The following is a 27758-nucleotide window of genomic DNA, read 5'->3' on the forward strand; positions in this document are numbered from 1 at the left end:
TAATGTTCCAAGTGCACATTTAAGTTTACAACTTTCAGTCAAATATCTGTTTTCTCTCATTCATTTACGCTCTACAGCCAAATTAACAATTACTGAACTAGACATTACACACACTTCACAAGATTTCACAACCAAGCAACATCAAGGAAGATTTATCCTGTGTACTTTTCCCCTTCTCCAGACCCATTCTGTGGTGTTTATAAAGATGCTGCATTCCTCCAATTAAAATGATGACAAACAAAGCATTTTTAAAGGGGGGGAGAAAGTAAAAGTTCTGGTCTAAAATGTATCAATTACTTACCAACTCGATGAGCAATGAATTCGTCATGAAGAACAGAGGAGTTTGCATCAATCTGTACCCAATCAATGGCTATGAAAGAAAAAAATACAAATAATTCACTTTAATTTAATTACTAAAAAAAGAGCACATACAAGTATTTACTTCAATTAAGGGGGGAAAAACAACCTGGCACACATATTTATATATGTACTCAAATAGTAAATGAAATGGGGCTGCTCTAAGTCATGTCCTAGGCAAGAGGCTGAAAAATACAAGATAATTAATCATGCTAAAGGTCAACAGGCAGTTACCAGGAAAACTGACTAGAACAAAACAGTTCCAATGCAAGCTGCTTTAGACTTTTCAGGGTCACTATGGAGCTGCAGTGTACCCAGCAAGTAATATGTACAAGGCAGAGAACTAGTGTTGGACAGAATGCCAGGCTACCATCTCAAGCACACACAAATGCACATACACCAATCCACCTACTCCTACCGACTGTTTTAAAGGATCAATTTATCAACATGTCTGAGATGTGAAGAAACCAGAGACTTTTAATGAAAAGCCGTGCAGACAAAGGAAGGGCATGCAGACCCTACAGAGAGTACCCCAGCCAGGAATCAAATTAAAGAACAACCATAACCACTGGACCACCGTGCCATCTCAGAACAAAATTCCATACAAATAAATCAGCTGCTTTAAAATTAAACTTGTTAGAAAAGATATTGGTAAGTTAATGGATATTACGCTAAATAAAAACAAGTGATTATCATCTCTCACAATTACGAATTCAGTAGAATCACAATTCTTAAGAATGGTTGGCATCAGTGGGTAACTCATGCTTTCAATAGCTGATTGTTTTCTTCTAAGAAATGAAGGCAGATAACAGAGCAAGTGGAATGCAAGAGTCACCCGAAGCCTGCCCAACATACCCAAGAACTGGCTATCACCATCCAACGGCAGCTAAGCACTCTGAAGTTAGAGAATACCTGCACATTAGATTACTTCAGATGTGTGAACCAAAGGGGAAAGATTCATCATCTGTCTTAAAAGACAAGTATGGACAGACTGAAAGCATTTTAACTTAATTATTTATTCAGCACCAATGTCTCATCATCACTCCAAATGGTCAGAACCATGTTTGCTTGGTTTTACCTGTTCAGTGCTGTGCATTTGTTTTACTCAAAAGCAGGTAGACTTGGCAGCCATACAGACATCAGTTAAACATTCTCCATCTCCTACAGTGCACTTTATAGTCCCGCAATTTGACATTTTTTGCCATTCCTTTGCAAGCTGTTCTGTCCATTCACATCAGATGGAATTACAATGGATTGCTGTATTATTCAGTAACACCTGGAAACAGAGTTTGCACATTTTTTCAGCAGCTTCCTTTGATTTACTTTTTGCCATCTTCTTCTACACGTCCTTTATGCTTCAGACACAGAGTAACTGAACAACATCCTTTCGTGAAACAGTAAAAATGTATATAGCTGAAGTATTTATCTCATCATTAATTACATCAGCCAGAATATCAAATCTCTCGTCTCTTACCTTAAACCGTTCACTCCACTATGGGTACATAACGGACTGTACAGCAGAAGCTGACAAATACTTCAGTAAGGCTGCATCTACAGACAAGTTTAATGGCCCTAAAGTGAGGGAAATTAGTAAGGGCTATAAACAGGTCCCCACTACAAGCCAACAGTAACCCACTGAAAGCAAAATGGAAGATCTAAACTTAAACACCTGCTGAAATTGCAGGTGACTATGAAAAAAAAATGCAAGTTTGGCAGGGATCAAGCTTCTATAGCTAACATGTAGGAGTGAGCGAAGCAAATTCTTAATGTGCATGTCTCATGATTTTATCGACGTGTATTAAGCTGAGCACAGGAAGGAGTCAAATTATGAATTAGAAGTCTGTAGGCAAACTGATGGAGTAAACAAGTTATGTGAACAATTTGGGTTGGAATAATGAAGGGCTATGGTAAAAGCATTCAATTAAAAGACAAAACAGGAAAAGGACAATGCAGCTACACAGGAATGTCTGGTTAATGAGTATGCACATAAGAGATGGAAGGCAAGAATGGGAAGCAAATATAGTACAAGGAGGGCAACAGCAGCAAAGGCACAAATCGAGGTTAGTGAATGTGTCGTGAGAGGGAACACACACATGGGAGATGATATCTGCACTTCTCAGTCCTAGTAATAGTGGGGAAACAGCCAGTGTAGAGTAATTGCGGGGTGGGGGGAACAAATGCTAGGAAATTATGGGTGGGGATGTAAGGGACAGCCCCAAACACAATACCACTGCAACCAAATATATCAGGAGCAAAAGGTCACCATCTTTCAGTCTGAACCATTCTTCCAAATAATAGGAATAATTATGATGCCACTGGCCTTTTATGAGGTTACTGGCCTTAAGAGTATATGCAAATTAAAACTGTTGCTGTGACCAACCCTACCCACATCCAAAAAAATGTCTACCTTGTAATCCTGTACTACGATACAAATTACTGGCTTCCCAGGATTTCATGTGTCTCATTAGGGGAACAGTCTATTTTAGTGCTACCTTACCAACAGTAACTAACTCTTCTAAATCTACTCTGGATTCCCCACACACAGATTTCCAGAAATATTAGTAACAGTTTAACTAAACCATCCTGATTATACAGTAATACTGCCACCTTTCCTGTCGGTTCACTTCTTACCTCTTTTTCTACTCTTCTTCAGTGTCTGTCACAACAGAACTTCTATCTTTGTTAACTTCTCTTCAGAATTTCCGCTACTATGCATTGATTTTTAGGCACTGATAATGAAATAGTACTTGGCATTTCAAATTTTATGCCCATTAACAACAGATCTGGTAAGCAGAGTCCCAGCATTTTAGAACTGTGCTGTAAAACTCAGATGATAAATCTTTATTGCTTTTGCTACAGCTCTCTCACGAGATTTGTCACCATTTGGATGGCACACACTACTTGTACTTGTTCATCACCAGGACTGGACATAATGAACATTATATGTATAAACTCCAATCTGTATATAAATCTCTCAAATTCCTGACTTCAGCATTATGAGCCACATATGACAACACAAGTTGTTCCCCTGAAGAAGATAGAGACTTGTATGCACTAACCAATCTTGTGCTTCAGGTGAATGACAATTCTTTTTAAGTAACTGTGAAAATATTGATAATATCTCTGAACTGGAACACATCAGTGCCTACACAGCTCCATAGATAATCTGGGACTAGGCATCTCTTCTCTTGGTATACTCTTACAATGTTGTGTCTTTCGGCTTTTAGAGGTCGCCACAGCAGAACTCCGGTCTGCTAATGATTAGCAGTAGACTTTTACGTGCTGAGTTGCCAGCTCTGATGCACAACCTTCAATGAAGGTACGCCCATTCATGCATGTCTCCACACAGAAGACGCTTTAGCTGAGAATTGAACAGGACAACGTCTTACTGTGAGGCGACAACGTTACCGCAGCACCACCACCACCACAGTTGGTATACTCCTACAATATGTACAGATAATACATCAACATTTACACTAGGTGGGGTTAGCCACTGGCGGAGAGAAAAATCGGTTGCAGTTGATTATCACTGTTGGTGCGACACCCCCAATCCCATGTGCAAAAATGGGGAAAAGGGGGTTGCTGATGGATTTTGTCCAAGTTGACATTCCAAGCAAATATACTGCATTGCTTATTTTCTGTGCTTCTCTGTTCCCAGATCTGATTCAGTAGCATCTCAAGTACTGTATTTTTTGTCAGCTTTCAGCAATAAGCCTCATTTCTTCCTTGAATTCAAAACAAGAATAAAAGTTCTTTTCTTACCAAATTTCCACCAAGGTCAGCCTCTCACTGTAATATCTTTCAGTAACCATGATTCTATGTTGGTATAAATACATGTCTGGAATGTTTTTTTTTGTTTTTTTTTTTCTTTTTTATTACACATCTGTTACAGGTAGCTGTCTGTATACTGTAGCCACCCACCAGATACCATTTTTCCCCTACAGCCAGGAGCATCAAAATTTAACCTCCCCTCCCCTGCACTACCTTTTAATGATAGTCAATCTCCTCCGCAGTGACCTTTGTACCATCCTGGATGTAAAATGTTACCTACCACTTCCTTTCCAGTTACAAGTAGAGCACACAACTGTCAACAGCCACTATAGATTCCTGTGCTTTTATTGTCTTGTAATACTTATGGCTCCATTTATGAGTAAACTATGTAACAAACTCCGTATTTCTCCAAGTGTTTTACACTGTGCAGCCTCGCTTTTCATGCTTCGCTCCCTTTCTTCTCATTTACTGCCACCTATCCTTTATTTATTCTACATCCCAAAAGCATGCTGTAGATGGAATGGTGAACCTGAATATTACACAACACATGCAAGTTAGTGTCCAGTGGCATACTGGACTGGTTTTAGGAGTAGCTGATCTGTTGTGTGCCCACCAAGTACAAGAATAGTGTACAGCTCCCCCATGATCCTGAAATTGATAAAGAGGCTACTAGAGAAGGAAAGTACAGTTGTGTACACTTGCCATAAATGTAGATGTTAGAGTGTATTCACTGTTGCAGTCCTCACATATGGGTTATCCGGTTCCCAGTAGCCCTCAGTCGGCCCGAATACCAGAGTCCTTGGTAGATGATGTCGGCTGCCACCGGTTGTAAAACTGATGTCAGAACACCGGGTATAAAGTGAGGCAGCCAATGCCATTTCCTCAGTTTTTCTTGCCTTAACTGCCAGGAGCCTCCAAAAGAAGGCTAACCCAGGAAGGTAGCACCCTGGACACGTCATACAAAAAATAAAAATGTATATATATAGTCTGTGCCTTAGGAAAAAGGGGGGAATGGAGGGTGGGAAACCAGGACTGCAACAGTGAATACACTCGAACATCTGCATTTATGGTAAGTGTACACAACTGTACTATGCTCTTCGTGCTTCACTGTTGCAGTCCTCACATATGGGTTGATTCCCAAAGCCCAGGAAAAAGACAAAGAGGGGAGGAAGGATCAGATTAAGGGTTGGTAAGAAGGCCCTGCAAAATTACACAGGCAAAACCAGCCCTGGATTTAGAAAACAAAGGTAGATTGTAATGCTTTGTGAAAGTATGGACAGAAGACCAAGTAGCTGCTTCTAGAATGTCCTTAGTAGGCACACCTCTCAAAAAGGCTGCAGAGGTAGAGGCTGCTCTAGTAGAATGGGTCCTAATACCCTGAGGGGGAACCTTCCCATGTTGCATGAAACAAAAGTGAATACAATGAGCAATCCATTGGAGATGGTTTGTTTTGAAATAGCTTTACCCTGCCCCAGGAGCAAAACTAATCAACAACTGTTCAGATTTTCAAAAGGATTTAGTCCTAAGTGAAATCTCAGCTGTATATGCACATCAAGAGAGTGCAGAATCCTTTCCCCTTTATTTTGGGGATTGTTGAAAAATGTAGGCATGTGAATAAACTAGTTAAGGGTTAAACTGGAAACTACCTTAGGCATGAAGGCGGAATTAGTTCTCAGACAAACTCGATCTGAATGAAAAATAATGAAAGGTTCTATTGCCATTAAGGCTTGCAGCTCAGATACCCTTCTAGCTGAAGTAATAGCTAAAAAGGAAAGCAGTCTTCCAGGATTAGAAACTTCAAATATGCAGAGGCAGCTGGTTCAAAGGGAGGCAGAGTAAGTTTTTCCAGGACAAAATTAAGATCCCAAGCAGGAGTAGGAGCTCTTCTGGGAGGTCTAAGATTACTAGCTCCCCTCAGGAACTGTTTCATCAAGAGGCAAGAAAAAATGGGTTGCTCAAAAGAACAATGAGCCGAAATTGCTTAAGTGTAAATTTTGATTGAAGAAAAGGAAAGTCCACCATTAAGCAGTCCTGTTAGGTAGTCAAGAATGACGGAAAGAGAAGGTTGGGAAGACTCTTCTCCTTTAGCCTGCATCCAAAAGCAAAATCTTTTCCATTTATCTGCATAGGATGTTCTGGTGCTAGGCCTCCTGGCCTCATGAAGAACTTCAACCACCTGTTGGGAAAGATTTAAAGCATTAGCCAGGCAGTTAAATGAAGAGTTAGTTTGAAGAGGAGGATGAAGGAACTTTCCCCCCTCCCTGAACCAACAGATCTGGTACCAGGGGAAGATGCCAAGGCTGAGCCTGTGAAAGGCAGCGAAGGAGGGGATACCAGAGCTGCCTGGGCCAATCTGTACCTATCAGAATAGCCTTTGGTTTTTCATCCCTTATCGTTAGCAGCACTCTAGGAAGAAGAGGCAGAGGAGGGAATGCATAAACTGAGAGATGTGTCCATCGGAAGGACAATGCGTCCACCCTCCAAGCTTTGTTGTGAAACTCCCTGGTGCAGAAGGCTGGAAGGAGATGATTGGTGTGAGAGGAGAAAAGATCCACTTGTGGGGCACCCCAATGATGAGTGATGCAATGGAAAATGTCCTTGTTCAGTTGCCATTCGTGAGGATCCAGAACATGTCTGCTCAAATGATCCGCCAAGGAGTTTAACCTCCCTGAGAGATACTGGGCTATTACATGTAAGCCCATGGATGCTGCTATGGACCATAGTCTCATGCTTTGTCTGCACAAGGGGTAAGAGTGAGTCCCCTCTTGCTTGTTGATGTACCACATGACTGTGGTATTGTCTGTCCTGAGATCAGCAGAGTCCCAGGGTAGAGAAGATCCTTGAAAGCCAGCACGGCCTAATGCACTGCCATCAATTCTTTTAAGTTTATGTGCAGATGAATCTGCTGGTTGCTCCAAGTCCCCTGTATGCCCCTGCCTGCCAGATGAGCCCCCCATGCAACATCTAAGGAGTCTGTGGTGAGAGTCTGGCTGGCAGGCAGTGGGCGGAAAGGCAGACCCTTGTTCTGAGAACAGGCCGTCACCCACCAGAGGGACTCCATTTGTAGACAGGGAATCAGGGGAAGAATCAAGTCTAAGTCCTGTGTGTGTTGACACCAAAGGTTCTTGAGGTACCACTGAAGTTTTCTCATATGCAGCCTTGCATGTGGTATCATCAAAATACATGAAGCCATGAACCCCAGTGCTTGCAGGAATTGCCTTGCAGAGAGCTGGGTCATGCTTGCCAAGTTCATGAAGTAAGCCGAAAGTCCTTCTTGCTTCTGTTGAGGGAGGAATACCATCTGGGAGGCTGTATTCAGACTCGCTCCCAGGAAAACAATCTCCCTTGTAGGAACCAACTTTGACTGCTTTTCGTTGAGAGCGTAACCCAAAGAGGTGAGTGTGTTCTTCACAAAATCCAAATCCTTTTCTAGTTGTTCTGGAGAGTTTGCTTGAATGAGGCAGTCGTCAAGGTAAGGATAAATTTGAATGTTTCTCTGCCTGCAAAATGCAATGGCTGGAGCCAGGCACTTGGTAAAAACTCTGGGAGCAGTAGATAAGTCAAAGGGCAATGCTGAGAATTGAAAGTGTTGCTTCCCAGCCCTGAAGCGAAGGAACTGCCTGCAACTTTCCCTTATTGGGATGTGCAGACAAGCCTCCTTTAGATCCAAAGTTACCAGCCAAGAATCCTTGCCCACCATTGGTACTAACTGTTGAAGGGTGAGCATCTTGAATTTGGGAATCACAAGAAAAGTGCTTAGAATAGACAGATCCAGAATAGGGCACCAAGTGCCCCCTTTCTTGTGTACCAGAAAAAGTCTTGAATAAAACCCTCGGCCTGCCTGATTTGCAGGAACTGGCTCTATAGCCCCCATAGTCAGTAAAGAAAAATTTGAGTTTCTACCTCTGCCCTGAGAGTTCTGGGTATGTCTGGGTACCCTTGTAAAACAGGGAAGGTGTGAAAGTAAAACTTGTAACCTTGGTTTACTATATTGAGCACCCATTTGTCATCTGTGATGGTAGACCATACCTCTGCAAACCTGGCTAACCTTCCCCCCCAAAGGAAACCTAGGGCCCGCAGAGGTAGGCTCCTGTAAGCTGGAGTCATTGAGAATGTTTGCTTTGGGAAGCTGGCTTAGAACTCTCCGATTTAGCAGAATGCCATTGCTCAGCCCTTTGAGGGGCAAAAGGCTGCCCTCTGGAAGATCTGAAACCCCTAAACCTAGAGTGACCCTGCTTGCCAGGATTAGGGAAAGACCAATTCTTGGAAGGATAATGCCTACTAAACCGAGGAGAATGAACCTGAAGGAAATCTTTTACAGCTTGCATAGATTTTGCCTTATCCTCCAACTTCTTCAGTACATCCTCAGCCTTATTACCAAAAAGATTGTCCTTGTGCAAAGGAACATCCAGCAATTTAAACTTAACAGGTTCAGAAAGAGGCTGCTCCCTGAGCCAAGCATGCCTTCTAATTACAGAACCAGTGGCTGCTGCTCTGCAGGAAGCCTCCAAAGTGTCAAAACCACAATGAAGTGAATTGCTTATTAACTAAAGTGGCAGAATTCAGTAAGTCTTGTAAATCTTTGTTCTCCGTCATGGAAGAAATATCTCCAAGTTTAGTCTTAACAGCCTCCAAAGTATACTGCTGATACTTAAGCATGTGAAAAAGACAATTCACGGATCGAATGGCAAGAGTTGCAGAGGTATAGACTTTTTCACCCCACCTGTCCAAGGCCCTAGACTCTTTCTTAGCAATAGTAGCCTTAACACCCTTGGTGCCTTGAGAAATAATTTCTGGATCAGCAGTAGGATTTTTAAAAAGGAATTGATGAGATTCAGGAACCTTATAATACCTATCCGGTTTTCTGGGGGCAGGAGGAACAGAGTTAGGAGTTAAATAATTTTCCATGAAATCATCATCCACAATTTCCAAGACTGGAGGTATAGCCAGAGGCTTATGCTGAGGCAAATACAAAAATTCCCCGATTCTTTTCTTAGACTGTGAAAAATCCTGACATTCCCATTTAAAATGCTCCCCCCTAAGGGTATTCAAAGTATCCCTAAAGGAAAAATCTTTTGAAGGGGAGGCAGAAGGGAGGGGGTCCTCAGCATCAGAATCCTCAAAGCCAGAAAAAAGTTGAGAATGTCCTTCTTCACCAGCAGACATACTGGAAATCTCAGAATCCGAGACAGACAAAACATAAAGAGATAATTCCCTAGCCCTCTTTGAAGGGGAGGGACAACAGCCCCTAATCAGGGAAAGATCACCACCAGCCATCTTTACCAACTGAGACTGAGGCACAGGTGGGGAGGCTGATGCCTGCTTGTGAGTAGGTAGGTTTGCGGCTGGGAAGGTTTACTAGCAATCCGTAGGGACTCGGGATGCCTAGCAACTGCAGAAGTCTGAACTAAGGTCGTCTGTATGGTTCTGGTTTCATGTCGAAAAGAAGAGGCGTCAGAAGCCAGTGCCTGCAAAGCCACTCCGGACCAATTTGAGGCGGCGACAGGTGGAGGGGTCTGAAGACGAAATAGCAGCCTGAGGCATGGAGGACTCTGTAAAGGTCTTAGCAGAGGCTTGCGGCTGAAAATCTGCGGACTGCAGAGGCTGTAAAAGCGCCTCACTGACTACCGCTGTGCTGACAATTTCATTGGTGCGTTGTTGACAGATTTAACCCTAGACCGGTCGCGGTCCTTGTCTTCGTGTTTCCTAGGTATATCAGAAGTCGGGAGACCAGAAGACGCCATACCGACAAACTTAGGCCAGACTCCAAAATGCTTATACAAAATCTTAGCTCTATGGCGTATGGTACGCGGGTTAAAGGAAGCAAAGATATCGCAGTTAGGGGCGTCGTGTTCAAGGCCCAAACAAGTTATACAATAGGAATGGAAATCACGGTGCGGAATCTGTTTTCCACAGGCAAGACAGTTATTAACTTTATCTGACATTCGTTAAAGCAAGAAAAGAGGATCCCCAATGGGGTACTTATCTGAAGGGGTCTTCAACTTGGTAGTCGGAAAGCAAAACGAAGGCAAACAGCCGACCGGCACTAGTGCGAATTGCATCTGCTTCAGGCTCCGCAGCAAGAAACACTGAGGAAATGGCGTCAGCTGCCTCCCTTTATACCTGACGTTCTGACATCAGTTTTACAACCAGCGGCAGCCGATGTCATATACCAAGGACTCTGGTATTCGGGCCGACTGAGGACTACCGGGAACCGGATAACCCATATGTGAGGACTGCAACAGTGAAACACGAAGAACATCAAATGGCGCTCTAACAAAACAACTGAGATTTTTATTAAATGCAAACAGATTCAATAAAACAATGAAGTCTACTCAAGGAGAAGGAAAAAAAACTCAACTACACACAGTGAAAAATAAGGCAATGCTATTTAGAAAACCTAAAACCACCTTAATGATACTCTGCATATAATAAGCATGCGTGCATACATATATGCAGTGATATATTATATGCTACACATCTGGTCTCTTTCTCTCCATTTCTACATTACACATAGAGACGCACCTGTCTTTGCTCTCATTCACATTGATCAATTCTGCTCCCTCCCCATCATCATCAACCTTAGTCTAAAGGGATCCATTTCAATATATTTTCCAACCCAGTTTTCATCACATTCTTACAATCGACACAAAGACCCAGGTGTGTAAAACCTGCAATCCTTGTCACTAGTCTCTTTACAAATACAAGCCATAAAAATGAATGATGTCCTCTTACTGTACTAGCTGATTTATGAAGATGACCTTTCATGATGGGTCCTGAGATTGAGTTTATTCTCATTCTCTCCAATCAGAATAGTTTTCCTAACATTTACTTTGGGGGGGGGGGGGCATGCCCTGTAATAATAATGAAGTGTTATACTCAGTATGTGAAAATATATTCACCTCCTGCCAGTTTATCATCCTAAAACCACTGAGTACCCCCTTTCAAAATTAAGATCAATGAAGATTTGGCACCCTCACTACTAACAAGTAATGTACAAGGGGATACTTGCTCTACCTGCAGCCAGTCTAACAGCCAGGGCTGGCTGGAATAACCATACATTTACAAGGGGATAAACAGGCGGTACTCCTGATATGCAAAGGAGATCACTCCCACGATAGATCAATTGAAACGGTCAGAAAATGTCTGACAAACATAGGAAAGACTCGACAGATACTACGGTTGGGTTGCATCTCAAGTAGTACAAAATCACCTACACCAAGAACCCTGCAAAAATTAGAGTACCAACCCAGAAGGCCGACTCCTGGAACAGTCACAGGGAAAACTGTTTGAAAGGCCATCGCACTGGCCCAGAGATTCTGGTGACTAAGCTTGGGGTCAGACAAAGCCAACCTTGGAGGCACACACTTTTTAGAGAAGCAAAAACAGCAGCATAGACCAAAGAATGCAAAATTAAACAGCCAAAGAAACTAGTTTCCCCTTAACAATGTAATGAGCGTACCTCCTAATGCTAAAGTACAGCTATCAGTAACAAGTAAAAACAGTATTCAAAATGAAGCGGTGTACAACGATGGCCAATGAAGTACGATTCTCTTGAGAAATAGGTAGTGTAATTAAATGATATAAAACTTGTAAAAGTGCAGCATATATATAGACTTGCATGAATTTCCAATACTTCAATTAAATGCACTTACAAGATACCCATGCTGTGAATGCAGTTACACTGTAGCGAAATGATGGTTTCAAGGTGTCCAATCTTTCAAGTCTGATATACAAATCTGAATCTGAAGAAGATACCGAAAGCGCTTATCGTTTGGAAGACTGTTTTATCCTATACCAAAATTTTAACTCGACAAGAAGATTTTAATAATTTTTTCTACAATAAAAGGATTTTAACTGCCACTAAAGCCAGAAGCTCCTCTTTGAACTGTTTGATTGGTTAAGCTGTAATTACAGTTTGCTACAGTTTTACAGCAGCTACTACATCTTCAGTGTGGATACTTTGGACACCTTGAAGCCATCATTTCGCTACGGTGTAACCATTCACAGTGTGGATATCTTGTAAGTGCATTTAATTGAAGCATTAGAAATTCATGCAAGTCTTTATATATATATATATATATATATATATATATATATATATATATATATATATATATGCTGCACTTTAACAAGTTTTATATCATTTAATTACGCTACTTATTTCTCAAGAGAATCGTACTTCATTGGCTATCATTGTACAGCGCTTCATTTTCAGTACAATTTCCCCTTAACAAGTGGGACAAAGGGACCTGTGGGTTTTTTCATACCATTGGTAGAAAGAAAGGAACCACAAGTCAAACCCAGAACCAGTTATCTTCGTGGGAGCCCCCCCCCCCCCTTGGAGAATGGTATGTTCTTAGGAACTGGGCACTCCCCTGATTCCTTATGGCTGCCATATCTCTCAAACTGAGAGAAGTGCCTGTTCAGACACCAGAATTTCCTTAAGAGAAGGAAACAAAAATGGAGTACCAGCTCTTGCAGTATAACGTCATACCCCTCTTAATGATCTCACTGAGTTGGGACACACGGGGGTGGGGTGGGAAAGAGCCACTGGGAAGGGATTCTACTCTCAGCTAAACTCATGTGCCACAGGCCAAAGGACCACAAATTAGAAAGGCAAGCCTGTCAAACAAGAGGCTTAAAAGCACAATGGACGTTCATAACAAAGTACTAGTAGCCCTCACAAAGACATTACCAAAATGGCAAGTTAAGCCCCCACCACTAAAAAGTGCAAGAATAGATTATGACCCTCTGAAATAACCAAACTTGTATAACTGACCATCAACAGCAGAATGTAGCTGAAAGCAAGTTATTGACATAAAGTAAAACATAGTAAAAAAAAAAGCATCGTTTGCAAAGCAGGGGTAATAATCCTTTAGTTTTTTTCATTCAAAGGTCTCTGATGTTGCAGCTCTTAGGAGGAAGAGAGAGTAGGAACGGCACAGTACAAGTCATTTTTTCCCCAGAAGACTTTGAGACTAGAACAAGCAAAATACAGCACAACATGATCTGTAAGTGTTGGAGTGTATTTAACAGTGAATAAAAAGGTTGAGAGTAATTCTGTTATAAATATGCAACATAAATAAGGTATAAAATAAAGCTTGCTTTAATGTAGAAATAGAGTTTAGCAATATGTGATTAGCATCCATACTAAATTACTGCAGCTTGGAAAATAAGGAATCTTCTCAATGGACATGTTTCCTTACAGACTCAGCAAAAATGTAAAAAAAATAAGAATGTGTGCATTTCACACTGTCACCAAGAAAGCGGACCTCTTACAGACTTAGCAAAAATGTGAAAAACAGGATGTATGCATTTCACATTGTCAGTAAGAAAGCTATGCTGCTTTAATGGACAACAGGGCATGTTTCTATCAATGACACTGTTAACCAAGGAAGTTTGAATGATCAAGTCAGCATTTGTATGTGTTTTTCCACAAGGTGTTGCCTTAAAGACAATATCAGCATTACAGGATGAAAACATATTTTTCTGCAAACAGATGTTCTCATACAAAGTCCAACAGAGTACCATGGAGAAAAACAGGATGTAAAACTACTAGAGAGAGACTATAGCAGATAACACCGTTATCTCTCATATTATCCATGCTGTTTTTGACATGAAGTAGTACAGTGTAACTAAAGCTGCAACAGTGATACGTGTGGTTTGTTTGTAAAAAGTCGTTTATTGGTTACTGCCGAGTTTGGTGCTGTATCAGTGTACACTCTGCAAGTTTCTGTGGGCAACAGACTGTGATAACTAGACTTTGATTTCAGCAGAATCCAGCCAGTAAGACCTTAGGGTCTTAAGAAGACTTTGGCTCCATCACAGTAAGCAGCACCTTGATACTTAATTTTTCAGTACTATTCAGATGTAAAGTATGCAACAGCAAATGTGCAGCTAAGAAATGGCACCTGTGGTTCACATGTGTGTACTAAGTTAGCTACCACTAGGGATTTTTTTATACCTAGCTATGCATCCCAAATCTCTGACATGTTCTGGTACCTTTCATAAATGTAAACATGGGCTTGGCAAATGAAACATTTATATGTGGTGTCCATTACAGGCATAGGTGCCAAACCAGGGATGAATTTCATGCTCCCTATCCAAATGTCCAAGTTACACTTGAATTGGTTTAGGAAGCAACTCTGCTTGACATGAATGGGGAGCCTGTTCTAGAGAAGGGGTAGTCTTTGGGGTACATGTGTGTCTCCCCAGCAGATCCTTTATCACAAACAAGTTTTAAGTCTTTAGAATGGGTAATTCTGGTGCTATTTGTTTTGTGGATATACAGGAGGTCCATCAGGGTGGTTGTGTGTCAGGCATAGATCTCCCCTCAACAATCTGTAGGAAAACAGACTACAGGGACTGGGCTTTGAGGCAGTCTGCATAGGGCGTTACTTAAGCCCTGTATTCTTTTAGTGAGGAACCTCTTTGGACATTCCAATTGTTGGATGTGCCTGGTTAGGTACATAGCAAACACAGCACTGTACTCAGTGACAGGTCTGATGAATGCTAAATATAATGGAACAATGAATTTTTTGGACCTAGATATCATACCCTTGTTTACAAGTTGCAAAACATAGAATTATTTCCTCACTACTGTAGATACATGATGGTCAAAGGCTAAATTACTGTACTTCTGTCCCAAAGTCACTGACAACTGTCTCAACTCTTAGGGGTGTGTTGTCAATCAATATGATTGTTACCAAGGATGGATAACTTCCTGATGGATACTATTATGGATTTCTTGCCATTTAGTTTTAGCCCAGGTCTCTGACACAAGTTATTTGTCTGTATCAACCTATCCTGGAGAACATTAGTGTTGGTGGGGATTATTTGACTCTTAAATTTTCAATAGTCTTATCAGCCAGAGACTCTAGACTTCAAAAGTAAATGTTAAAAATGGGCAGTCCCCAGACTGATCCCAGTGGGACTCCACTTGTGACTTGCCACTTTGTAGAAGTGGACTTCCCAATTTTGACTTCCCGGTACTGTCGGCAAGTCAGTTGGCTATCCACTGAGTGACAAAGGTTTATACCAAACATCTTGAGTTGGTCAACATTGCCCCCAAGTCAGGTATTGTGTCAAATTCCTTGGTCAGGTCAAGGTAGGCATTGTGAACTGTTCTGACCTCCAGCCATTGCACCAGTGACCTTCTCAAAGTCTACCAGGCTCAGTAGACATGATCTGCCCATAGGTTAGATCCAGTGTCTGGAGGTTACCTCTATCAGTACTGATCATTTCCATTGTAATTCTTTCCATCGCTTTGTATATGACACTAGTGAGACTTGGGGGTCTGTAGTTTCCAAGGTCTGTAGATGACCCACCTCTATGCAGAGGGATGACTGTTGCTGTTCTCCATTAGTTAGGTATGAATCCTGCTTGGAGGCTACGGTTAAACAGTGATTCTCCAGAGGGCCAAATAGGTCCTATTTCATGCTATTTAGAAGGCATTCTGAGAAACTGGATGGGTCCATTGATGCAGCATTCTTCGCCTTACAGAGACAGAGAATCGAAGACCTGCACTCTAGTGATAGGAGGGTTACATGTGATGGCATTTCCAGAGGAGAGGCTGAGGAGGAGACAGGGGTAAAGTTAGAACTGAATGTCTGCCAGTAGTTTGCAATAACTTCTGGCTTAGTATAGATGGCTCCATTAACAATGAGTTCTCGACACAAAGCAAAGTTGTGTACACTTACCATAAATGTAGGTGTTAGAGTGTATTCACTGTTGCAGTCATCACATTTGGGTTATCTGCCTGCAGGTAGCCCTCAGCCAGCCTGAATACCAGAGTCTTGGGATTTCTGCGTCGGATGCTGTCGCTTCTTCCATGACGTCAGGGGTATAAAACATGCAGCAGATGCCATTACATCAGTTTTTCTTGCCCCGGATGTCAGGTGCCCCCAAAATAGAAAGCAATTACATGGCATGTAATACCCCTAGCAAAAAACAAATACCAATGACATAAGATATGCTAGACAAAAAAGATAGGACAGAAATCAAGAGAAGTCAGGGGGATGGAGGGAGGGTAACCAGGACTGCAACAGAAAATACACTCCAACATCTACATTTATGGTAAGTGTACACAACTCTACTATGTTCTTCGTGTTTCACTGTTGCAGTCATCAAATTTGGGTGGATTCCCACAGCTAAGGAAGGGTGGAGGTAGTTATGAAGCATTAGGGCTGGCAATCAGGCCCTGTAAGACTGCTGTGGCAAATCCAGATCTGGATTTAGAAAATATAGGCAAGTGGTAATGCTTGGTAAAGTGTGAACAGAGCTCCAGGTTGCAGCTTCTACTCCCCTGAGAGATGCTGTAGAGGTAGATGTAGCCTTAGTAGAATGAGTTCTGATCCCCTGTGGGGTAGGTTTCCCATGGTGCTTGTAGCAGAAATGGATGCAGTGTGCTATCCATTTAGAAATGGTTTGCTTTGAAACAGCCTTGCCCTCTGCCCCTGCAGCAAAGCTGACTAGCAGCTGGTCAGATTTTCTGAGAGTCTTAGTCCTGTCCAGATAGAATCCAAATGTAACCCTTGCAGGTACGGCAAGTACACAGCTCAAAAAGGCATAATGTCAGTCCAAAAAAGGGAGCCAGCACAACATGGTTAAGACACAATAGTTTAATCCATGTAATGGCAAAAAAACAGACCGGTTTTGGCAGCAATGACAATGCCTTCCTCAGTGTAAAGAAAGATTTCAAATAAAGCCATATTTATTACAAAATGAGAAAAGCAACTCAAATTAATTGGCTGTTCATAATTGCTCATTGAGCCCAGGTGGAAACAAACCACCTAGCCTGATTATCCATCTTTTTTCTTTCTGATTCAATACAGTATGTCAGCCAATGTTATTTCCTTTATCACCCTGTACAATGTCAGTAACTGCAAATCTAATGGTTGCAGTGGAATGTGTTAATACATGTCTATAAAGAGCATTACTGATTCTTTTGTGTTTAATGTCACTCAAGTATTCGCCAGTACGATATTTAACAGGTTTGGATGTCTGACCAACATAGAATGCCAGACACAAGCAGGTTGCTATATAAATTACCCATTCACTGGAACAATTTCAAACAATGTCAAAAACCCTGCCAGTATTTCGGCTACTAAATTGTTTGGTTTTATCCATTCTTGCACAATGACCACAATGTCCACATGGGAAACAGCCAAAAAGAAGTCCCCCCTGTTAAACTAGACTGATGTAATATGTTATAATTAGATGTCCCATGTTTATAATGCTTGAGATGGGACCCTAATGTTTTGCCCCTTCTACATCCAAAGAGACATCTTTCTGAGAGCATACTGGCCAGTCTGTCATCTGACATCAAAATATTCCGATTTTGCTGGACTACATGAGAAAGTACGTGGGTGTTCCATCCATATGTTGTTATCAACCTAATGGGTGGTGAATCCTGGGTGGTCTTATCCTTGTATGTCAAGAGTTCATTCCTACCTAATGATGAAACCTCCCGACAACAAGCCATGGTGACTGTACCTGGCTTGTACCCCTGGGTTTTAAATCTTTTAACCATATCCTGCCTGAAATGTTCATATTTGTTGGGATCAGAACAAATGCACTTGATTCTAAGGAATTGTGACTTTGGGATATTATGTATAATACGGGGTGGATGATGACTGGAAGCATGTAACAAATTAAATTATATTGATGGTATTTGCGGAATACCTGGGTATCTAGAGTATCATCAGTATTCCTTGTTACCAAAACATCTAAGAAAGTGATTTGATTCATATCATGGCTACACGTAAACTGGATACCCCATTTATTACTATTAATATAGGCCATAAACTCCTGTGGATAAGCAACATCAGCTTTCCAAACTAACCAACAGTCGTCCAAATAACAACGCCAGATATCCATTTCAGTCAGGTATAAATTGCGGAGTGGAGCATACATTAGTTGTTCCTCTATGTATGCCATAAATAAATGGGGGCAAAAGATCCCCCCATAGCCATCCCACTGGTCTGCCAGAAACAACTGTCCTAATAATAAAAGACATTTTTAGTTAGTACATGTTCTGTTAACCTAATAAGAAAAGTGTTGAAACCCAGTGGGTACAGTTTGGAAATGGTCAACCAACGTTCAATGGCTTGAAGCCCAGCCCAAGGAGGTATATTAGTGTACAGGGCTGAAACATCTAATGTACATAAAGACTATCTTGGTTCAATCTGGCTGTCAGCTACGATTTGGAGAAACTCAGTCGTATCTTGGATATGGGCTCTGACATGTTTAAGTAATGGGCGAAGGTATTGTGTTAGATATCCAGACAGTGGTTCAGTGAGGGAACCACGACCAGACACAATGGGTCTACCAGGGGGATCAGAAATGGATTTGTGGATTTTGGGTAATAAACAAAGATACTGTCTTTGGGGATCAGATACCATTAGATGTTTGGAAGTCGTCTCAGATATGATCCCCTCCTCCACAGCCAGATTGATAAAAGCATATGACACCACACAATGAAATAATAATCCAAAAAAACGACTCAGCCAGTAAATCCAATAGATTTATTTTCTTAACAGACTTCTCTTCTCCAGCGCCTCGGCATAAGCCTTTAACAGAGTATAACAAGAACTATTTCTCATTCCTTTTTATAGTAAAAACAGTTCTAATAAAACAATTAAAAAAGCAATTAATTATAGCAACCATTTCCAATTAAGTTCTCTATTTAACCCCTTAGGTTATAAAGTATCAAACTTTAAAATACACAATGCTTCTTCCCATTGTAATTTGTTCTTAATATATGTGCCTTTTTCACAATACACTTTTTCTAAAATTGTACCTACTAGTTTATTTCCATCACTATTGTGATACTTTTTTAAAGTGTAAGCCTAATGGGCTTTCCACCTTTTCATTTTTAATATTTCTCAGATGTTCTAAAAATCTCACACGAAAACTTCTTTTAGATTCACCTATGTAAAATAAATTACACTCACATTTAAGCACATAAACAATGCCTTCTGTATTACAACTGTAACTGTCATTCACACTAAATTTCTTTCCATTTATTTGATCAAAAAAATTCACTGTTTGATTACATATACTGCAGTGTCCACATGCTTTAAAACCACAATCAGATACACATTTGGTTAATCTTACAGTAGGAAAAATGAAATAAGCATGTACTAACATATCCTTAATACTTTTCCCACGCTTGTATGACACCATAGGTCTTTGAGGTATCAATTCTCCTAGTAAAGGATCTTGTGTCAAATATTTCCAATAGAACATAATTATTTTAACTAATTCCTCTGTATATACTCCATAAGTGGTCACAAAAAATATCTTTTCCACTTGTTTATTATGTATATTTTTTATCTGATCTACCATAATACTTAACTTGCTTATTACTTTGATTTTTTTAAATCAAATCCTTCTTAGCTTGTTCTACATCTTCTATACTATAGCCTCTTTTAATAAATTTACTACAAATTTGTTCAATTTCTAATTCTTTTTGTTGCCTGTCACCGGTCAATCTTGAAATACGCAATAATTCAATATAGGGAAGTGCTGATATTAAATGTGGTGGATGACAGCTAGTCCCATGTATAAAGTTATTAACACCCTCAAATTTATGATGGACTGATGTCACCACTTCATTATTTTTTACTATCAAATTAACATCTAAAAATGTTACTTTATCTCCCCACTGAACTCCATCAAACTTTATACCAAAATTATTACAATCTAAATCCTGGATAAATTTAAGTACATTGGAACTACCCCCTTCACACAAAAAAATCAAATCATCTATGTAATGATAGTACTTGATCACGTGATTTCTAAAAAAGCACATCCTATATAGAAATTCTATTTCAAAGTGACCCATAAATAAATTTGCATATGTAGGAGCAAACACTGCTCCCATCGCTGTTCCCTTTATTTGTTGGTATAAGATATTGTTAAATTCAAAATAATTATTTTGAAGACAGAACTGTATTAAATCAATTATATAATAGGTCATTGGAGTATCACCTAGATGAAACTTTAAAGCTTTAATACCCAATTCCTGTACAATATTCGTATACAAATTTTTGACATCTAATACTATCCAGTATCTATTTTCATTCCACTATATTCTGTCTACTTTTTCAAGAAAGTCAAAAGTGTCTCTAATGTACGATGATAACTTCACAACCTTAGGTAAGAGTAATTCATGTAATACAATTCCTATGTTGTGAAGAAAATAATTACATGCAGACACTATTGGACGACCCGGAGGGTTACATCTATTTTTATGTAACTTAGGAAGACAATAAAATTTAGCCATAGTACATTTATCTATGGAAAACGTCTTCTCAATGTCCCTCTTAGTAAAGTAACCCAACCTATGCCCCTTGTATATTAATTCATTATATGCCAACAAAGCTATATCATAGTCTTTCCTTACTGCAGTTCTATATATTTCATCATTTAAATTATCCATACACATATTATAGTACTGATCTACAGTCATCACTACTAACTTACTACCTTTGTCTGAGGGCTTGAAAACAATGTCATTCCTATATCTCATTTTTTTCAATGCCTCCCATTCATTTTTGGTCAAATAAGAAATTTTTCTCTGTTTAAAAATATCTTGCACAGAATAATTTACTACACTAGAAAATATTTTACTGTTTCATTATTAAAAGGAGGTATATAGCTGCTTTTAATGCTAATTTTGTCAGTTGGCAACAAACAATAAGCATTCATAATTTCATCAATTTCAAAAGAAGAATCACAAGAAAAAAATTCCATAGAAGTTGTTTCATTTAAAGAATCATGCATATCAAAGGAATTCATTGCTTCTACATTATTTTCTTTATGCCTTGATAAAAAACACAATAGATGTAATTTCCTTACTAACCTAAAAATATCTGTTTTAAATGAATGCATATTAGAGATAACAGTAGGAATAAATTTAATACCACGATTTAATACTGCTATTTCAGTGTCTGTAAAAAGACTGCCAGTTAAATTGAAAACATACTGTTCACCTAGCTCACAATCAATATTATAAATTTCAGAAAAATTAGTAACATCTTTTTCTTTTCCCCTGTTGGTTCTGTTGTTGTTGTCTAAAAGTATAAAAGTGTCAATCTGTTGTTTAAATGTACTCATAGGATCTGATGGCATGGGCATATAACACTGTCTATTGTTCAACTGTCTTAAGAGCTTCAATATCATATTTCTCCCAATCCAATACAACAGTAGCACCCCCTTTGTCAGCTGGCAGAATGACAATATTCTTGTTAGACTAATTCCTTTAGAGCTAGTTGTTGATCCATTGAGAGATTATGTGATGTAGGTCCCATGTCCTGATAATATAGATGTAGATCTTTGAGTACTTGACTCATAAATGACTGAACTACTGGCTGTGTGGGTAGCAAAAAGTTGGATTTCTGAAAATGAAAAAATTGATCAGCGGAGACATTATCATGTTGTCCAAAGAATGATTTTAAATTTAAGGTATTGCAAAATGCATTAATATCAGCAGCAAAAACATCTTCAGCCACAAAAAATGCAGGGACAAAATCGAGACCTTTATTCAACAAATCCACCTCAGTAGGTGTAAGGAAATATGAAGAAATGTTCAAAACATTCTGACATTCACTTATTTGTTGCTCATTAATTGTAGTAATGTCTCTACATTTGGAATGTCTACGATGTCTGCGCCCAGCCCTGTATCTGTTGCCCCTAAAGGGATATCTGTGTGGCTGCGTTTGGGTGTTGGTGAAGTCACAGAATGTGGTGCTTCAGACTCAGTTATAGAAGACGACTCTTCCCCTGATGTCCCCCCCAAAAAAATTAGTTTTCCTTTAAATAGACCTAGATTGCTTTAAATAGACCTAGATCGCTTCCTTTTGTTTGGTTTGGTCCCACTGTTGGTAAATGTAACATTTTTCTGTGGTCCAAAAGGTCTCCCCGAATCATAATCTGCCTAGTCTCTGTTGAACTTATGTATCTTTCTTTCCATCAGTTGTTTCTCTAATATCAGTAGCTCTTGACTTAGTTGTTGAAGGCAAGTCTGATAACTTGCTTGTCCCTCAAATAATTTGGTGTCCTCACATAATTTTGTTACTTCAAGCAAACCCTGGTCAATACATCGATTATAATATGAGGCCAAAGCTTTTACAAAGCCCATACAGGCTTGTTGCTGCACAGAAGACCATTGCTAGTCTAATTCCTGATCCACCATAGGCACAAACGGTTGAATCCGGACCCAAAGGCCTCTAGGACAAATATTTTTGGCTGCATAAGCCTTGAATAAACGGAGGTGCCACACATTGGCCCTAAGGGACTTCATGCTTCTAGATAATTTGGAGAACACCTCATTATTTGGGCATAGGTGGATTATTATGAGACTCCTCAAGCAAATTGCTTGGTGCTCCTAACCCAAAGATTCCAATGTCATCACGATCAGAGGACAACCCCCTTAGAAGTTGGCTTAGCTCCATCCTGGATAAATAATAATATAAAGACTGCATATTCAAAATCAGGGGCAAGATGTACTGTATAACATGGAATTAGTGCAGTAAATGTGTATAAGACCCAATAACAAATATACCAGTTCATAAAACATGGGATATAGTTAGACTAATCACCGTTAAATCGGACTCACGGCTAAACCACACACAGAGAAGATAAACATTAAGCCAAAAAAAGCTGTAAATCAGCAATATAAATGCCGTGCTGTGTCCAATGTAAGTGCACACCAGAAGTCATAACATAGCTACAGAGGACAATAATAGCCACCACATCCAAGATTATACATACAAAGAATTGTTATAAACAACTCAACAAAAGGTTTGTCCTGTTTATACAAACCCAAATACAGTGGTGCTGCGTACCTCTGAAAATCCAATCAATAATCAAAGTTACTACACAGAATACAATAATAGCCCCTACTTGATAAGGACCGGACACTAGGTACCAAAATCAATTATAAATCTGTATCCATTAATAAGTAGTGCTACGTATCTCTGTAGTATAGATAGGTGGATTCATGCACATAAACTTCAAGAACAACCACCCTATATTAGTAACTTCCATGTACAGTACAGGACAAAGTATGCTACAGCGAAAATAATATAGCCAAACTACAAATAGTTAGTTGAGAACATAACAGCAGTAAGGAACTCCCCTTGTGTGTGCACAGTGGTGGATCCGTATTTAAAGTTATATAAAATAAAAGTCTTGTAACACAAATCCTGTCCACTAAACCCAAACAGTAATAAAATATTGATTAAATCATGTAATCAACCAGCATCAACAATAAATCCTGCCCATCTTGTTAAAATATTTGGTATTCAAAAAATGATAAATGTGTAAACTAGTACATAGTTACTTCCCAATATTTAAGACACCAAAACTCGAGTAAAATTGGTGTATGGTATCATCAAAAACATATACCACAATTATCTAGTTGGGCAAATATGATGCTGTTGTAATGTCCAAAAAAGACCCCATTCAAAATGGATGAGAAATGAGTATCCCAACTCTGATGCAGCCAAGCCAACCGCTATTATAACATTAAAAACGGATATAATCTCAGAAATCTAGTAATAGCCTACAGAAAAGTTTCATGAAATGTACCTAGAAATAACTAATAGTGAGCAATGACCTTGAGGTAAACGCCAAGCTGAAAATAATGTCCATACATAAATGTGCGACCTATAAAACAATCTGTAATTGGGCTAACCCATTTTGGGCAGCTCTTATTCAAACCAGCCACAGTCCATTAAATCCCCTAGACCACTGTTGGTATCGGAAATATTATTCTGCTTATAACAATACAGTTGATAATTATGCATGAAATAAGACAAAAATCAACAAAAAACATATTCCTTAGCCTCACATAAACAATTCCTGAATGAACCAATGTAACAATAATACAATCCTGTATCCCTTCCATTGTTAGCTGTATATACAGGAAAATCTGACTGATCAGTTTGTGAAATCCAAAACACCAGCTGTCAATAATATCCCCAAATATATATTAGAAGGACAGAACAAGCAGAAAACGTTTGTCTATATTGTTCACATATTTATGAAGTTCACAATATTCAGGCAGGACCATAAGTAAAAAAAGAACGAAAAACCACAAACGACCTGTTGTTTTGATAGGTACCAAAGTCCCAGCTAAACAGCTATACCAGGAATGCTTCAGTGGTGACACCAATAAAGAAACATAGTTAGTACATACATCAAAAATTGCCCACCATGGTTTGAGTACACTGTCAAGATGGCCACCCTCAGCAATCCGTGTAGTGTTCCTTATTGTGCTCGGGAAAAAATGATAAACCATTCGTTAGTGAATGGGCCCAACTAAACTTGAAGATTGTCCTGATATAAATGTTAACGATCCGGGGTTCAGCAATTGACCTTTCCCCGTTTCGGACCCAAGCAACAATCTCATAAGTGTAAATACACCATGACTCGGCCTTGTTTGTTATCACAAGTCCCAAAACATAAATTGAACGTTGGGAGGGTGGCCTAATGGTTAACGTGTTTGCCTTACAAACACAAGGTGCAGGGTTTGAGTCTCACAAGGGATAATTGGCTAGGCTTAAAAAGGCTCACAAGAGCAATTAGCTTAGTACTAATCTATGAATCTATGAATCATGCTGGCTTAGTTTTTATTGCCCCAGGGCAGATAGCCTAGTATGAACCTATAAACCTTAAAAAGGGCACAGTATACTCAAATCAAGGGGTGGCATAAGCCATACAGAATCGGGCTAGGCTTATAATTGCCCCAGGGCAGATAGCCTAGTATGAACCTATGAAACCACGATTCCTATTAATATAGTTCAATAATGTTAATAAATAATGTTGGTACACACCTCAATAACGGCCAATCATAAAGAAACAGTTCGTAAAGAGAGCAGCCTTCCGCAATTCTGTGTGATGTTAGTGCGGTGCTCAAGAGGGTGATAATAAACCACTCATGAAGCCAATGGTCTCGATCAAATTGTGAATTCCCTTGAAATGTTTGTACTCCAAAAGTTAGAGTTGAAGCAACTGGCCATATATAAGGCCCCAATCAAGACAAAAAAATATGTAGTTGGTTGATCAGGCCCAGATCAGAAGATGAGAAAGAAGAAGTATAAAGTATTATAGTGACACCCAAGATAGCACGATCATATTCCACTGGGGTCAATCAACGAAAAAAAGCTACTGCAACAAAAAAAAAAACAATAAAAATGACAAGAGTTATACTAGGGAATGATTGCCGAGTTATGAGAGTGTGCTCTCAAGCAACACATAACCTACGCCTCACACCAGCAGCAGGGAAATGAACACAGATACAATCCAAATGTAATCCCTGCAGGTACGGCAAGTGATTCTGTCCAGATAGAACCTAAGCTACCTGTGCACTTCCAGGGAATGCAGGATCCTTTCCCCTTTATTCTGAGGATTAGGAAAAAAGGTTGGCAAATGAATGGACTGGTTTAGAGCCACACTAGACACCACCTTGGGCATAAAAGGTGGGTTAGTCCTGAGGGAAACCCTGTCTGCATGGAAGATAATGAAGGGTTCCACTGCCATAAGGGCCTGCAATTCAGATATTCTTCTTGCTGAAGTGATGGCTAGAAGTAAAGCTGCTTTCCATGAGAGGAATTTTAACTCTGCTGTGGCCGCAGGTTCAAAGGGCGGAAGTGTGAGGTTTTCTAATACAAAGTTAAGGTCCCAGGCTGGAGTGGGAGGCTCTTCTGGGGGGGGGGGGGGGTCTTACATTTTAGGCTCCTTTCAGGAACTGTTTTACCAGCAGATGAGAGAAGAGGGGTGGCTTGGTATTATAATGAGCTGAGATGGCAGAGGCATGGATCTTAATTGAAGAGAAGGATAGGCCTTTGTGGAGCATTTCTGTTAAGTAATCTAGTATACGAAGTAAGCTGGGCACAGTTGTGCCCATTCCCCTGAGACTGGCTCCAGGAACAGTATCTTTTCCATTTTTCCGAATAGGATTTTCTAGTACTAGGCCTCCTTGCCTCAAGAATGACATCCAGAACCTGCTTACTGAGGTTTGCTGGTGTTGAATTCAGGTGATTAGCCAGACTGCAAGATTCAGGGTCTGTAGCTGAGGGTGCAGAATCTGGCCCATCTGCTGGGACAGCAAGGAAGGAGTCTGAGGCAGGTGCCATGGTTGTAGCATTGTCATACTGCACAAAAGAGGGTACCAGTGCTGGTGTAGCCAGTCTGGCGCAATCAGGATTGTCCTTGGCTTGTCCTGCTAGATTTTTAGTAGAACCTTCGAGAGCAGTGGCAGAAGGGGAAAGGCATAGACTGAGAGGCTTTCCCAGGTGAATGACAAGCCATCCACTTTCCAAGCTTGGCTGTGGAGAGTTCTGGTGCAAAATTTGCTCACTTGATAGTTCTGAGGGGAAGCAAATAGGTCCACCTCTGGTGCCCCCACCTGTCCCTCAAAAGCTTGAATATTTTGGGTTCCAGTTTCTACTCATGGGGATACATGAGATTTCTGCTCAAGTCGTCTGCCAGTGAATTTAGTCTGCCTGGCAGGAATTGAGCTTGTAATTGTACATGGTTGCTCAAGGCTGTGTTCCACAGAGCCATGGCTAGTCTGCAGAGTGTTAGGTATGGGTCCCCCCCACTTGTTTATGTACCACATAACTGTGGTGTTGTCTGTCTTCTCCAATAGTTGTCCTGGAAGAATAAGGCCCTTGAAGGCTGTCATAGCATTCTGCGCAGCTAACATTGCTTTTTGACTGATATGCAGGCACATTTGCTTTGGGTTCCATTTGCCCTGAATGCACTGCCATACCATGTGAGCCCCCCCATGCATAGTCTGATGCATCTGTTGTTAGGGTTGGGCAGCAGGGGGTAGAATGAAAGGGAGTCCCTTGTTGTGGTTGCAGGCATCTGCCCACCAAAGGAACTCTGTTCCTTAGGCAAGGAATGAAAGGAATCATTGTTTCCAGGTCCTGAGAATGTTGACACCAGAGACCTTTTAGGTACCATTGAAGTTTCCTCATATGCAGTCTTGCATATGGAATTAATAGAATGCAAGAGGCCATGAACCCCAGGGCTTGCAGTATTTTTCTTGCAGATAGCCAGGTTTTGGTGGCCAGTAGATTGAAATAGTTTGTCAAATAAATTTGTTTCTCTGGAGTGAGGAATGCTATCTGGGAAGTTGTGTTCAAGCTTGCTCCCAGGAATACAATCTGTTGGCTGGGTACCAGTTGAGATTTCTTTTCGTTGATGGTGTGCCCCAGTGAAGTGAGAAGTCTCTTTACAAATGCCAGGCGCTGAAGTAGCAATTTCTGACTGTCCACCTGAATCAGGCAATCGTTCAAGTATGGGTAAATTTGAATTCCTCTCTGCCTGCAATATGCAATAGCTGGAGGTAGGCACTTTGTGAATACCTTGGGCGCAGTAGATAAGCCAAAGGGAAGTGCAGAGAACTGATAGTGCACAGAGCCTGCTTTGAAGCGTAGGTATTTCCTGCAAGACTCCCTTTATGGGGATGTGCAGATAAGCTTCTTTTAAATCTAGGGCTGCTAGCCAGGAGTCCTTGGCTAGCATAGGAAGCAGCTGTTGGAGAGTTAACATTTTGAATTTTGGAACCACCAAAAAGGTATTGAGAATAGACAGATCCAGGATAGGAC

The 27758-nt window shown here is 40.3% G+C and overlaps 1 protein-coding gene across 1 annotated transcript in view; it reads right to left on the reverse strand.

The window, feature by feature from the left end:
- Nucleotides 1-27758, reverse strand: part of POLR2C (RNA polymerase II subunit C) — a 455631-nt gene that overhangs the window by 315506 nt on the left and 112367 nt on the right. Inside the window, exon 3 of the mRNA XM_044081501.1 lies at nt 302-370. Coding sequence (XP_043937436.1) covers nt 302-370 — 69 coding nt within the window. The remainder of the gene's footprint in view (nt 1-301; nt 371-27758) is intronic.

This window comes from Protopterus annectens, chromosome 8.part0 (genome assembly GCF_019279795.1).
Source record: "Protopterus annectens isolate FY-2018-M chromosome 8.part0, PAN1.0, whole genome shotgun sequence".
Lineage (NCBI taxonomy): Eukaryota > Metazoa > Chordata > Ceratodontiformes > Protopteridae > Protopterus > Protopterus annectens.